This window comes from Rhodamnia argentea, chromosome 7, assembly GCF_020921035.1.
Source record: "Rhodamnia argentea isolate NSW1041297 chromosome 7, ASM2092103v1, whole genome shotgun sequence".
In the NCBI taxonomy this organism is placed as follows: Eukaryota; Viridiplantae; Streptophyta; class Magnoliopsida; order Myrtales; family Myrtaceae; genus Rhodamnia; species Rhodamnia argentea.
In genome coordinates this window covers 24276918-24292040 of record NC_063156.1, presented here as the reverse complement: position 1 = coordinate 24292040, position 15123 = coordinate 24276918, and the positions used below count along the sequence as shown (strand labels likewise).

The following is a 15123-nucleotide window of genomic DNA, read 5'->3' as shown; positions in this document are numbered from 1 at the left end:
AGTCTTAAACCTTTTGTATTTGTGTCAATTGAGTTCATCCGACCAACTTTGACCAGAAATTACTAACATAGGCGCCATCCGTCCGTCCTACATGGCGTAATGTGGGCGTTTTTTAATAATTTTTTTAAAAGCTTGAATTTTTAATGATTATTTTTTTCTTTTTTCATTTTGGCCGAAGAGGGCATGTGGGCCCCTGCCAACGACCGGTGAGGGCATTTGGACGTCATGCCGATTATACCATGTAGGATGGATGGCTTTAACATCTATGATTTTCGATCAAAATGGGTCGAATCGACTCGGTTGGTACAAGTACAAAATGTTTTAAGACTAAATTGGTATAATTGAGAGGTTTAAGACTATGCAATAGATTTAAAACTTTTTAGGCACTTTTTCCGTATAATTACGAAGAAAGTACTTGAACATCAAATTCAGTACAATAGAATTTGCAGTACTTTATGATCATAACGAAAGTACTTGAACATCACATTCAAGTCAATCGATTTTCTTGTATTCTTTTGTCGTGAAATCAATTAGTATTATGATGCAAACGTAAGATAACATGAAGTTTAGATTGTTTGTTCTTAAATATCCAGACGCCGAGAGATGATTGACATGGCAAATGAAGAAAGAGGAGCGATACCTGGACGAGTTTTCTCATGAATCGCTAGACGAGTCGAGTGAATTTTCCGGTAATCGTGCATCAATGGAACTACAATCAATCAGACGCTTCTTCTTGCCTAGAACAGATCTTGTATTGTATTACAGAGCCCGCGATCCCGCAGATGCCGGATTATGCTATGTCGGAAGGCAAAGTGGCTTCCAATAAGTTAAAAAAAATTCAAGAACATATTAGAATGAAAACAGGAGGAGGAGGAGGAGAATCAATCCCACTTTGACGCACCTCCCGCTTTCCAGCCACCATGTCGTCCTCACCCTCCGTCATCACATGCAAAGGTTGAATCTTTTCCTGCCCCCTTTGAGAAATTCCTCTGATTTCTCTACCTTTTCTGTTGTTGGGTGTTCATGGCGTTTGTTGATTCTCCTATGTGGAGACAAAAACATTATTAGCTGTGGTGGCATGGGGAGCTGGACAGCCTCTGGCGATCGAGGAAGTGGAAGTGAGCCCGCCTCAACCTTAGGAGATCCGAATCAAGGTCATCGCCACTTCCCTCTGTGGCAGCGACGTCGCCGCTTGGGCATCCCAGGCAATCATCCATCCTGCCCTCCGCCCCCGCCTCCTCCTCCTCCTCCTCCTCCTCATCCGTCAACCTGAGCCCGATATTTCCACACAGAGAGCTTAGAGGCATCGTTCATATGAAGTTGGGCCTGTCAATAAATCTAGAAATGGGCTTAGTGTCCCCTTTAGCCATCGTTAATCTGGCTGCGCCTGCTGAATCCACGAGAACCCTCATTTGCTATGGATTCATTGGGCTTAGAGTGACACCGCCTCGGGCATCTGCCGAAGGCGTTATTGAATAAGTGCATCGTTAGAAAGTCCACGAGATAATAAGACAAATGATTCCTCAACTTTAGTCTATTATGTGATGTGAATCCTAAACTTTTAATTTATTCAATGTAATTCCTAAACTTTGGTTTCTAAATATTTAAATTGCTCAACGTGGTCCTTGGATTTTTTGTATGTGTTTAATTTAGCCCTTGAACTTCAATGTACCAATTGAAGTTCACGGACATTGATCATTTTCAAGTTATCTAAAGACTAAATTAAACACATACCAAAAGTCTAGGGATCACGTTGAATAATTTAAACGTTCAAAGACCACATTGCATATTGGACTTTAGGAATTATATTGAACAAATTAAAACTTTAGGGTTGATATCTCACATTAAGCCAAATTTCAAACACCACATAATACATTGGATCAAAGTACATATCCATGGTATATAAGCAAATGATATTGGATATTTTACCGTGCACAGTAATTTCACCCGGGGCTCATGACAACATTCCGACATGACATTCTGATTGCTTGGAAAGCTTCTCAGTCATTGTTGCCTTTTTACAGTGGGGAAAGAAAAAGAAAACGCTCTCTTTGTAACGTGTAAGCAAGAAAAACAGAGAGTCGATCTGAATGAAACCTCACTCTCTGTTCGTACAATATCAACTTAAGTCAAGAGATACAGCTCGGAGCAAGCGCTTGAGCCTTAAGAATGAGATAGATACCTATTGCTGTGCTGTGAAGATATTGTAGCCAGAATGGCAAGTGAGGCTAAGTAAGTGGAGGAAAGACTGAGGAGGGAATCTTTGTTTTTTCACTAATTTTTGTATGATTCTGTCTTTTGGAGAAACTTAGTACGTGACTGAATTATCGAGCCCTTTTCCTGTGCAGACTATATTTCCTCGCATATTTGGCCATGAAGCTGCCGGGTATTATGCTTCTTCCCTCTTTCTCCTTCGGCCACTCCATTTTACTCTTCAGCTTGCAATCCGTCATCCAGTTACCATAGGAGTTGAGAGATGTGAAATTGCCGATCTCTTCGAGTTCATGTCAAATATGATATGACTACCATTTTGAGCAGATCTTTGGTCGATATAGCTGACGTTAGAGACAGAACCTAACAATCTTGCTTCTTAAAATCGAAATTCGCCATGAAGAACAAAGAAATTTTAAAGTAATGCTTATATCATTGAATGTTTGCGCACAGGATTGTCGAGTGTGTAGGGGAAGGAGTGACCGAATTCAAGGAGGGAGACCACGTGTTGACGATGTTCACAGGCGAATGCAAGACATGCCGGCACTGCACATCGAATAAGAGCAACAGTTGCCGGGTACTTGGGTTGGAAAGGGGCAGCGTAATGCACAGCGACTGAAAGACACGCTTCTCCGTTAGAGGGGATCCTGTATATCATTACTTGGGCATTTCGAGTTTCAGCGAGTATACGGTGGTGCACTTGGGATGCGCCACCAAAGTCAGCCCAACAGCACCTCCAGAGAAAATATGTCTCCTCAGTTGTGGAGTAGCAACAGGTAACTTATCTTACCCTATGGCGCATGAAATCATTCGGTCACTGTAGAACTGCTGGCGTTCTTGAGCAATGAGATTACACAGGTCTAGGTGCGGCTTGGAATGCGGCCGACCTATCCGAAGGATCGAACGTGGCAATATTTGGTCTTGGAACTGTGGATCTTTCTGTAAGTGCTTCAGCTTTCGGATTACTTTCACTTATCCACTGAGCATCGCCGATTATTCTTGTAACTTCTCTTACAAAAGGTTACACAAGGTGCCAAACTTCGGGGAGCCTCTCATGTAATCGGCGACGACATTAATCCTGAGAAGGGCGAGAAAGGTAAACGAAGAAATGTACTTTCTTTCATTTCTGAGAACTTATCTTGCGAATCGAACTACTAGCCTTTATAGCGATCTGTGCATCCTGGAGCAGCAAAAGATTTTGGAGTTAATGTATATCTCAATCCAAAGGACTAAGATGAACCCATTCATGAGGTATGTTATCGTAAAAGAATGATGCAATAGTTACGGTTCGCATATAATCATCTATCAAAACCAATCTCCAGAGAGAAACTGATCAGCACAATATTAGTACTCAGGTCATCAAGAGGATGACTGATGAGGGTGCTGATTACTGTTTCAAGTGCACCGGCGATACAAGAGCAACTACGACTGCGTTGCAGTCATGCTGTGAAGTAATCTTTCGTTCGCCGAACCTCGTTCATCTCGGTTAAGTTTTTTTCAAAGGAAAATAGCGAAACTTGTTGTCCAATGTCGTTTCCTTCAGGGATGGGGTTCGACCGTGACCCTTGGCGTGCCGAAAGCGAAGCCAGAAATAACACTTCACTGTGTGGACTGCTGCTCACCGGAAGGACGCTGAGAGGTTCCATGTTTGGAGGATGGAGACCGAAATCCGACATGCCGTCATTGGTCGACAAGTGCTTGAACGAGGTAGCGAGATTTTATCCTCATGCCTGAAATCAATGAACATGAACCGGAGTCCTGTCGCGGCAAGTTCCATTTTGCTACCGGAAAAGAGCGGAAGTTACTAAACATGGAATCACAAAGACATTCGGTTAGGGCGCGCATGGCAACACTTCTACTTCTGAAATACCATCAGAAGCAGAAGTTGATTTTTCAACTTCTCCATCAAAAGTTGATTTCTGATAAAAAAAGACGTTTGATAAAATTTCTACTTCGAAATTTCTAGTGGGCGGCCGGGCAAGAGCGGGCGGCGACGACGAGCGGGCGGGCGGGCGGCGGGCGGCGACGGGAGGGCCGGTGGCCGGCGACCGACGGGAGGGCCGGTGGCCGGCGACCGGCGGGTGGGCGTTGGTCGGCAGAGTCGAAGAAGTGATTTACGAAGTTGAGAAGTAACAATTTTTTACTTCTCAAAGTTTGACAAAAATCCAACCAGAAGTAGAAATCTCTTTCAGAAGTAGAAATTCCTACTAGAAGTCAATATTTTTACCAAACGGATTTCGGTTTCAGAAGCACTTCTAAAGTGTCTTTACCAAACGGATTTCGGCTTTAAAAGCACTTCTGAAGCGGAAATTCTGCCTTTGAAGTGTTATCATGCGCGCCCTTATTAACCGTCGCTAGCTGAAAGTCACCCACCACAGATGAATCTATATAGCCAAACCGATCCGTAGAATTGTCCGTGATCGGGGTAACGTAAAGCAAAACGATTACTCCGTTCGATGCGTGTTAAGAATGCGCTTGACGGCGATATTATGCAGGAAATATGAGAGAAAAAGAAGGTCGATATATTTATATGATAGTGGATAGATTGAGGGAGTTCATAAAAAAAACAAATGAAAAATTGTAGGTGAAAGTAAAAATTAATACATTAAAAAAAATAAAAAATACATCCGTGTGGCTAAGTAATTCAAATTCGTAATTTATTTGGGAAAGAACTAGTATTCTATATGAATTGATAAATTTAAAGTGTTTAAAACAAAGACAAACTAAATATATGGAAAATAAGAAAAATTGATAATTTGCGAAATATCTTGAAAAAGAAAATTGAAAAAAAAAATTGGATGAGAGACGACTTATAGATATCTTTTTTTATGATTCTGAAAATTGAGATAAAAAAAGGGAAAAATCCAAAAAATGGCCCGAAGTCCTCTTGTTTTTTCAAATTAGGGCCTCAAGTGAACTCTGTTACAAATAAGGGTCCAAAGTGACATGGTCTATTTCAATTAAGGGCCCGAAGTGGCCGTAATATTTCAAAAAAGGGTCCGGCTTGAAGGGCACTTTCGTCATTTCACATTTTAATTTTTTTTGTTCATTTTCCTCTTTTTTTTTTCCCTTTTTTTATTTATAATTTTTTTTTAAAGGAAAAAAAGCCGCACAAGCGGGAGGGCCGCCCCTCACGCCCGTGTGGCCGCCGGCACATTGCTTATGGGGGGTCGGCGAAGGCCGGCGTCACTAGCCAAAAACGAGGGTCACCGAGAGAGGGTCGGGCCCTCTCCCGGATCCGTGTGGGATCGAAGGCCCCCGCCCGGATCGGGGGCCGCGAGTCGTCGTCCGGACCAAGGGGTCACCTAAGCAACGGCATGGCCTCGGGCGGCGAGTGGGTTGCGACTACGAAGGCCGAGGGTGGTGTCGAGTCTTGTAGAGGGCGGCCGCGGGTTCCTCCGGTGGCGCGACGGCTCAAGGTCCTGGGTCGGGTGCATATCAAAGCTTCTCGGGCTCGGATCTGGTGGCGAGGGGAAGGCGGGCCGGCGATTGAACGGATGGTCGGTGGCGCGAGGTGGAGTCGGTGGTTGAGTGGGTGGTTGGTGGTGGTGAGCAGAGAAGGAGATAGGGGTCGGACCTCACCGAGCTCGTGGGTTCGTGGGTCTCTCGGCCTCGAGTGCGGGGGCTCGGAACGGTGGCAGCATCGGCAAGAGGCTTAGACCGACTGTCGAGCGGTGCGGGTATAGGTGGGTTGAGGTGGACGGCTAGGCGGCATCTATAGATGGAGGGGTGGTCGTGAGCAACGGAAGGAAGGAGAAGGAGAAGATGAACACGGAGAAGAAAGAAAAGAAAGAGTAGGGGAGGGCCTGGTCGCATCAAGAAAGAGAGAGAGAGAGAGAGTGAAGGAAAAAAAAAAGAGTGTAAAACAGATAAAAAAAATTAAAAAAAAATCAAATAAATAAAAATATGAAAATGCCCTTAAAATCAAGCCCTTTCTTGAAATTTTATGGTCACTTCAATCGCTTATTTGAAACAATATTCACTTCAGGCCTTTATTTGAGAAAAAGACGGCGCACCAGGGCCTTATTTGAAACAGAGATCATTTGAGGCTCTTATTTGAGAAAATAAGAGGACTTTAGGCCCTTTTTTGGATTTTTCCCACAAAAAAATGAAGGTATCTATAAAAAAAAAATTGAAATTGGACTACGGTTTTGCGGAAGTGCAAATACACAAAGCGGTGGTGCTGGGATGGCGGCTGCGAGCGCCGCTCTTATGGAGGTGCTCGAAGGAGAAGACGACGACGACGGCGAAATGGTGGTGGGGCTGGGTTCATACGGAGGGAGGGTGAGGTTGTTGGGCGGCGGTGGAGGTTGCGACGAGGAAGGAGAGGTGGCGGCGGCGGAGACGATGCTGCTGTGGGGACTTCAGCAGCCGACTCTCGTACAGCCCAACGCCTTCGTCTCACAGTCGTCTCTCGCCCTCGCCATCGAAACTTGCGGTCGCTCTCTCTCCATCCTCCAATCTCCTTCTTCTCTGGTACGGACTCCATTTCTTAGTTTCGCGAGTTGCATTAGTTCTCGGTGGGGTTTTGTGGAAGCGAAACTTTTCTTTGATCGCCCGATTGGATGATACAACTGCTATTAGAATTGAAATTGGGATGCGTAAAAGGTGGAAATTGCATACCTTTTGGATTTCTATGATGAACAAAGAGGTAAAGTGATTTGTTTGTGCGTCGAAACAATATGACGTGTGAGAGCAGAAACTTTGTTGATTAATCTTCGTGGTATGAATGAGAATCAACGGCGCTTTTCTTTTCTTTTTTCTGCTTCTCAAATGTTTTATCGTGATGTGGTCATAGATAACTCCTGGAGTAACTGGATCAGTGATGTGGGATAGCGGAATTGTGTTGGGGAAGTTCTTGGAACATGCTGTGGATTCCGGGATGCTTCTTCTTCAGGGCAAGAAGGTTGTGGAGTTGGGATCTGGATGTGGATTAGTTGGGTATAAACATCTTAATCTTTGAGTCCTGTGATACATCAAATGAAACATGAATTCTTAATTCATGCTCATTGCAAAAATTATGATTTACGACGAGGTTAGCTCCTTGTTTCACAAACTCTTGGAGAATATTACAAGTTCACGATGAGTTGGATATGCTAACCTATCTAGTTCTATTCTTGCATTTTTATGTCTAGGCTGAGTGGTTTCCTTACTTACTTGAGGGTGCTTTGCTTCTGGTTTCAGCTGTATTTCGGCTCTTTTGGGTGCTCAAGTGATTCTTACTGATCTACCAGATAGACTAAGGCTTCTCAGGAAGAACGTTGAAACAAATTTGAAACATGAGGAAATGCGGGGATCTGCGGTCGTGAAAGAACTGACTTGGGGAGATGATCCTGACAGAGACTTGATACAGCCGTTACCTGACTATGGTAATGGTGCTATGTCTCTTCTCCCTCAATTGATAAATCTTTTGTCCTTCTCTATGCGCTCAATTCCTATATGAGAGACATATTAAATTGTTAATTACTGGTTTATCTTGTATGGAGCTTTTCCTCCTACCTTTAATGCTTTGCACCTGTGTGCCTCTGCCCGGGTTGGTCTTGTTCGAGCTTACCTGTCTTTGATGCATTTGCTGGTTTTCTCATTAGTCGAGAAACTTACTTTTCATGATTCAAGGATTTTCCCTAATTAAGTCTTATGCCTTTCCGTCATATCATTGTTTTCATTTCCGGGCGTTCAGTTCCAGCATTTACACAGAGGGAGTCCTTCAGCTACGAGAATTAAGTAATGCCTGTGCGGCTTTCTTCAATGGATCAGCTGCTTACAATTGTAATTTGACCCATCTTTGAAAGAAGAATGGTTCTTTGGCAGAACTATAATCTATATCTCCTTTTTGGACAGGAAACACTATCTCTTGATCAAATGGCAACAATTCTGTTGCAAAATTGTGCGATTGGGAAAGAAACCGCACATTTGTTCTATGTTTCTCTTTTTTGGGTTGGTGATATTCTTAAAATGCTTCCTGTTCGTCCTTAAGAACTGGAGGTTAGAAACTTCTATGTGACTTGTGCTTGCTTTGTCAGTCTTGGGATCCGATGTGATTTACAGTGAGGGAGCAGTTGAGGATCTGATGGAGACATTGCTGCAACTTTCTGGAATTCAAACAACGATCATTTTGGCTGGAGAACTTCGCAATGGTATGCTTTCCGTTTGTGCACGCGCGGTGCGTTGGGCATGTGTGTATATATATTGATTCATCTTCTACTTGGCAGATAGTATCCTCGAATACTTCTTGGACGCTGTGATGAAATATTTCGTTGTGGGGCGTGTAGATGAGGCACAGTTCCATCCAGATTATCGCAGCCGGCGAGTAGCGATGTATGTCCTGGTGAAAAAATGACACTCACTGAAACTGAAGACGGCTATGACTCGGAGTGAGTTCTGTTAGGAGAAGTCAAACAGTTAGGTATACCAATTAATTGTGATTTTGGATTGATGGAGATTAGCTGTTACATTTCACATAGATGTAGCAATTAGTATGTCTAAACATTTAGAAAAATCCGGCCATCTCTTGCCATCTAAAGGTGGATCCGCGAGATGAACATTTGTGTGTCAGACTCTCTGGGTTGTGTATTTTTAAGCTGTCAAGCCAAATTCTCTCTCTTCAGCGTCAAGAGATCGTCTTTGGGTTGAAGGCGTAATACATGAATGCCGTTGCTGGGATTGTGAAAAAAGAATTGGCAAATGAACAAAGAGGAGCAGTACATTGTTCAGTCTTATACTTCCAAAGAAGGAAAAAAATTTGAAATGGCAAATGAACAAAGGGGAGCAATAATTCGAAGAGCTTTTCTATAATTCAGAAGACGGTGGCCAGAAAAGATAAGTCACTATACAAGACGAGTGAAATTTTTGAACAAGAGAGGATTAATGGAAGTATAATCAGACACTTCTTGCCCAGAACAATCTTGTATTACAGAATACAAAACCCACGACCGGGCAGATGCCAGATCGCTCTGTTTGGTCGGCCAAGTGGCTTCCTTCTTAATAAGTTTCAAAAATTCAAGAGAAGAAGCAGATGAATCAATCCCCCACACTCACCAACAACTCTCTCTCTCTCTCTCTCTCTCCTACCTAACACCAATGACACTGTAGAAACGAAATTCAACGTTAGGAAGAAGCTACGTTGAACCATCATCTTCCTTCCTTCTTGGCTTGCCTTCTTGTGTCCCCCACCCGACCCTCGCGCACAGCTCCCGCTTTTCAGCCACCATGTCGTCCTCACCCTCCATCATCACATGCAAAGGTTGGATCTTTTGTCTTTCCGTTTGAGAAATTTCTCTGCGTTTTCTGTTGTTGGGTGTTCATGTGTTTCTTGATTCTATGTCGAGAAGCTGCGGTGGCATGGGGAGCTGGACAGCCTCTGGTGATCGAGGAAGTGGAAGTGAGCCCGCCTCAACCTCAGGAGATCCGAATCAAAGTCGTCGCCACTTCCCTCTGTGGCAGCGACGTGGCCGCTTGGGAATCCCAGGTAATCAGTTGTGCCCTTGTTCTTCTTCTTTCTTCTTTTGGTCATCAACCTGAGCCAAAACCTAAAAAGGGAAAGTCTAGAGTCATCGTTCCTGTGAAGTTGGGCTGACAGCAAATCTGGAATTAGGCTTAGTGTCTAGTCCAACCATCGTTATCTAAATCGTATTCTTGAAAGAAAATTATCAAGTAGAGTGCGCTCTCAAGCTGCATTTTGAATCCACCAGAACCATTACACGCAATGGGTCTTGAGGATGAAAATTTTCCCTTTTTCCTTTTCTTTCTTTGGAGATGGGTTGGCCCGATTGGATTAGCTCTATACATTAACATATCTGTAATAGGAAAGCTATCCAACAAATGGGATTATCTTGGTCGGTAACATTAGAATTCTTCGCTTCCCCGGGGCCACCAAACTCTTTATTATTTTGCCACATCATTCGTTGTTACTGTACAATTATGATTTCTTTGTATTTAGGAATGTTATTTATTTAAGTTATTAACTTAATCTACATTTTTTTTTTTTTGGTAGTCCAGGATCAAGTAATCTACATTTTGTTCTATGCTACTTTGTAGAAAAAGCTTCTATTATCGATATAGGAATTTGAGAGATAGTAAATAATTTATGAAATGTAATATGCCGTATAATATTTCTGCATTTCTATTCTTGTACTAATTGGTTGTTCCAATCTAGGATAATTTTATATATCATCTTGTGTTGTCTTTATGCCTAAACTTTTCATGCTTCGTTATTCTGCAAAATGCAGGGATTAACATACAGTTGTTGAATTTATTTGAGCGCACCATCAGTAGTCGGTACATGCAGTAGCCTCTCATAATATAGAGTCCCGCTATACTAGTCTAGTGCAATAAGATCAGTTCTATTTATTGCATCGCCTCTAGTATCTGCCGCATCACTTATTGATTAAGTGCACACTGTTAGAAAGTCTTAACTCTATGAGGGAGCATATCTGAAAGTGTAGATCATGGTGAACTTCATATAAGCAAGCGACCTCACTTATCTTTACATACACAATAATTTCCCAGGGTTACTGTTTCTTATACAAGGGGAAAGGAAAAGAAACGCTCTCTTTGTAACATGTAAGGAAGAAAAACATATAGTTGATCTGAAAGCTCACTCTCAGTATGTATTATATCAAGTAAAGTCAGAGATGCAGCTTGGTTAAGCAAGCCTTGAGCCTTTAGAATGAGACAGATACCTTTTGCTGCGCTGTGAAGATAATGCAAGTAAAATGACAAGAGAGTGCAGTAGTATATCGTTCCAACTGCTGTCATTTCGAGAGCTAACCAAGTAGAGGAAAGACTAAAGAGGGAATCCTTCTTTTTGGTTTATTTTTTCTGTTCATTCTGGACTCTGTGCCATCTCGAACCACGTATGAGGAAAGGTGCTCCTCTTGGAAAATGGGGTCATACTTGGCATTGTTTGGGCCCTTGTGCTGCGTTCTGAATTCTGAGTTATTTCTTGCAGAGAAAAAACGCTTGAATAGTGAGTTAAAGGTGAATTCTGCTCTGGAGTTTTCAGAGAATTTTAAAGCAGTATATTGAGGAGATGTCCATCGTTCTGATTTTCCAATAAATTCACAAATCATGGTGAATCACATTCACGGCCAAGTGATATTCAGATACCTTACACATTGAACTCCTTAGCTTATGCCTATTTTAAATAAATTTTCCAGCAAGCTCCCCTTTGTTCTGATATTTGTCTATCAGTTTCTCGTCTTTGGTGAAGCAATCTGCAACGTTAAGTCTAGAGTCTCTACATTGAATTTTTTGTTTATTCTTTGATTTATTTATATGCTATGAGATAATTCTTTGAACTTGGGGAGCTGCGAATATTCAGGAGTCGCATATTCACAACTCTTTTGATCCATCTTTTAGTTTTGAGGATGATATCCTCTATTCACATTTCTACGATATCTTCTGAAGAAACTTAGTACTTGACTAAACCTGCGTCTATTTTCCTGTGCAGCCTATATTTCCTCGCATATTTGGCCATGAAGCAGCGGGGTACCATGTTTCTTCCCTCTTTCTCCTTGCGCCGCTTCATTTTATTCTTCAGCTTGCAATCAATCACACAGTTACCATAGAGTCAAGAGATATGAAATTGCTAATCTCTTCGAGTTCATGTCAGAAATTATGCGACTGCCTATTTGAACAAATCTTGGTCAATATAGCTCATGTTAGAGACAGTACTTTTTTTATGGGTCGAATTTAGGGACAGTGCTTAACAATCTTGCTTTTTACAATTGATAAACACCACAATCACGAAGACCTAATCAGGTTGAATTACCAGAGTAAACTCTGATTTCACAGGAGGACTAGTCCTCCAGCATTGATTTCTTGATCAAAGAACAGATTGCTGAATTATCCAACAAGAAATAGGACAATTCTAATTAGTGCTTTTATCATTGAATGATGTTAACTTATAATTAACTCGTTATGCAGGATTGTCGAGAGTGTGGGGGATGGAGTAATCGAATTCAAGGAAGGAGACCACGTGTTGACGTTGTTCATGGGCGAATGCAAGAGATGCCGGCACTGTACATCGAATAAAAGCAACATGTGCCGAGCACTTGGGTTGGAAAGGAGTGGCGTAATGCACAGCGACCGAAAGACGCGCTTCTCCATTAGAGGCAACCCCGTTTATCATTTCTGTGCCGTTTCGAGTTTCAGTGAGTATATAGTGGTGCACTCGGGATGTGCTGCCAAAGTCAGCCCAAATGCGCCTTTAGAGAAAATATGTCTTCTCAGTTGTGGAGTAGCAACAGGTAACATATCTTACCCGATAGCGCATGGAATCATGTTGGTCACAGTACAATAAGTTCTTACTGCTGACATTCTCAAGCAATGAGATTACACAGGTCTAGGTGCGGCTTGGAATGTGGCCGACATATCCAAAGGATCAAATGTAGCAGTATTTGGCCTTGGAACTGTGGGTCTTTCTGTAAGTGCTTTAGCTTTGTGATAACTTTCTGTTCTTCCCTTATCCAATGAGCATCGCTCATTATTCTAGTAACTTCTCTTAAAAAAGGTTGTGCAAGGTGCCAAACTTCGGGGAGCTTCTCAAGTAATTGGTGTAGACATTAATCCTGAGAAGGTTGAAAAAGGTAAACAAAAGAATATATCTTCTTTCATTCTGAGAACTTATCTTGTCCACCGAACTAGCCTTGATAGTTATTGTGCATGCTGGAGCAGCAAAAGATTTTGGAGTCGATGTTTATCTCAATCCAAAGGACTATGATGAACCCATTCATGAGGTATATTATCCTAAAAGTATGATGCAATAGTTATGATTCGACACCAAAACCGATCTCTGGAGATAATTAATCACTGAAATATTTAGTACTCAGGTTATCAAGAGGATGACTGATGGGGGAGCTGATTACTCTTTCGAGTGCACTGGTGATACAAGAGCAACAACGAGTGCACTGCAATCATGCTGTGATGTAATCTTTCTTTCACTAAACCTCCTTCATTTTCGCTAAGGAATGTTTTCAAAAGGACAATAGTGATACTTCTTGCCCCATGTTTCCTTAAGGGATGGGGTTTGACTGTGACCCTTGGCGTGCCAAAAGCAAAACCAGAAATAACAGCTCACTACGGACTGCTGCTCACTGGAAGGACACTGAGAGGTTCCATGTTTGGAGGATGGAGACCAAAATCCGATATACCCTCATTGGTCGACAAGTACTTGAACAAGGTAGTGAGATTTTATACTTATCCCAAGGTCAATAAACATGAAGTGGTGTCCCGTTGCGGCAACTTCCATTTTCCCTTTTGATATGTGATTAGGGGAAGAGCCTACATATTTTTTGACATGTTCAGGAAGTTGCTAATGAAGAAAAAAATATAAGTTATTACCAAACCAGGTTAAAAATCACCTGCCACGGATGAAAAATCTATAATGCCAATGGATCTGTAGAATTGTCCATGATCAGGTATCAGAAAGCAAAAAGACTGCCCCGTTTGAACAATAGAAAATGCACCTTCGATGTGTATTAACAACGTGCTTAACGGCTTTGTTATGCAGGAAATCCGGGTGGATGAGTTTGTCACCCATAATTTGCAATTTGAGGATATCAACAAAGCTTTTGAGCTCATGAGGGAAGGCAAATGTCTGCGCTGCGTCCTCCATATGCCAAGGTAGATCGCTCGCTTATGTAGACGCCGGAATAGTTGCCGGGCATGAGGCTTAGAATTGAATGTTTTGGAAGCCTATTTCACCAGGAGAAAGCGAGGAACTTTGGGGGCCCAAACCATTATTTTTGTTTCTTCTCGATCGATCTCGATCTCTCATGAATGGGAGAAATGTAGTATTTGCTGAGATGAACTTTTGTAATCGAGTTACTTACCAAAAAAAGAACTTTAGTAATCGAGCAGCTAAGCAGATTGACACTCCAAAAATCTGAGGCCAGTGGTGCTCATCCTTTCAAATAATGATTTACCAAAAACCATGTTGATTCACCCGTTGGAAAGGAAAAATTAACCGCTTATCTTAGACTTTGGCAATCATAAACAGTACAATTTTATTGTTCTGTGTCCAAAAAATACCGATGTTTTCATGGGGATAGGTTTCAATTATTGTTCTTAGGTGTTGAAAAACTGTTGGTAATATAATGGCGGTGACTTTGCTAGAGGCAATTAGGGGGTGAATATCAATATTTTTATGAACTTGCCATCAATTATCAATTTTAGTACTTAATTTATCAATTTTTATTTGCATAATTTTTGAATTTACGAACTCTTATATGAAATTACCAATTTAAATTAGAGTGATATTTTATCTTCTGTCGCCTTAAATTTAACCGCTCTTTTTTGGTAACCCAGAATTAGTTGTAACTGAATAGAGAAAGTTGGTAATTTTTAATGGTTGGTAAATGGTAAGTAACGGAAATAAAGGTTGGTAGATCAATGGAAAAGTTGGCAAATTTTTTTTAAAAATCCAAATAATTTTTAGTAAGCAACTCAATTGAGAGAGTAACTCCAAAGTTATATCGAAACATAAAGAAAGGAAATTTGATAAATAAAGAAGAAAGTTTGGTAATTTTGATAAATTGAAGGCATTTGTGAGAAAGATGGACAAAAAAATTAATAAACGATAGCAAAGCTGATAAATGAAAAGAAAAAATAAACGCTGATAAATACTTAAATGCAACCTAATTAGAAAAAAGTTACTAACTTATTCGAATAAATATTGGTTAATTTATTTTAGACTTAATAAATTCATTGCACTTGTGAAAAAGACAAATAAAAGGTGATAAGAATAAGAAAAATTGGTAATTTGAAAACTGTAAAAAAACAGTTGGTAATTTCATAAAAATGTCAGCAAGTTATTAATAAATAACCTGAAAAATCAGGTACCATAAATATATATTTTTTCCTAAGAGAGTTTCGACACTTACCAACTTTGAAAGGATTTGTACAATTGTT

At 41.3% G+C, this 15123-nt stretch overlaps 2 protein-coding genes and 1 pseudogene across 3 annotated transcripts; all 3 read left to right on the top strand.

Moving 5' to 3' along the window:
- Positions 1–885: 885 nt before the first annotated feature.
- On the top strand, positions 886–14031 carry LOC115731410 (alcohol dehydrogenase-like 6). Of its 2 annotated transcripts, none has more exons than XM_048282670.1 (10): positions 886–954; positions 9543–9679; positions 11663–11700; positions 12139–12461; positions 12555–12637; positions 12725–12800; positions 12889–12950; positions 13044–13139; positions 13232–13393; positions 13724–14031. In XM_048282670.1, exons 1-10 carry the CDS (start codon positions 921–923, stop codon positions 13838–13840), a joined length of 1128 nt encoding a protein of 375 aa, XP_048138627.1. In that variant the 5' UTR covers positions 886–920; the 3' UTR covers positions 13841–14031. The 2 variants fall into 2 exon arrangements, with proteins under 2 accessions (XP_048138627.1, XP_048138626.1); XM_048282669.1 differs by lacking the exon at positions 886–954 and adding an exon at positions 9240–9454.
- LOC125315833 lies at positions 2352–3945 on the top strand (annotated as a pseudogene).
- LOC125312571 (protein N-lysine methyltransferase METTL21A-like) lies at positions 6372–8576 on the top strand. The gene is made up of 5 exons (XM_048282671.1): positions 6372–6687; positions 7010–7152; positions 7396–7580; positions 8235–8348; positions 8424–8576. The coding sequence occupies exons 1-5, from the start codon at positions 6400–6402 to the stop codon at positions 8549–8551; spliced, it is 858 nt and encodes a 285-aa protein (XP_048138628.1). The 5' UTR covers positions 6372–6399; the 3' UTR covers positions 8552–8576.
- Positions 14032–15123: the final 1092 nt, after the last annotated feature.

Coding starts and splice junctions, on each gene's coding strand:
- LOC115731410 (XM_048282670.1), top strand. CDS start 921: ATGTCGTCCTCACCCTCCGTCATCACATGCAAAG. Junction 9,680..11,662: donor TGGCCGCTTGGGAATCCCAG/GTAATCAGTTGT, acceptor TTTCCTGTGCAG/CCTATATTTCCTCGCATATT. Junction 13,394..13,723: donor TCGACAAGTACTTGAACAAG/GTAGTGAGATTT, acceptor TTTGTTATGCAG/GAAATCCGGGTGGATGAGTT.
- LOC125312571 (XM_048282671.1), top strand. CDS start 6,400: ATGGCGGCTGCGAGCGCCGCTCTTATGGAGGTGCTCGAAGGAGAAGAC. Junction 6,688..7,009: donor TCCAATCTCCTTCTTCTCTG/GTACGGACTCCA, acceptor ATGTGGTCATAG/ATAACTCCTGGAGTAACTGG. Junction 8,349..8,423: donor GGCTGGAGAACTTCGCAATG/GTATGCTTTCCG, acceptor TCTACTTGGCAG/ATAGTATCCTCGAATACTTC.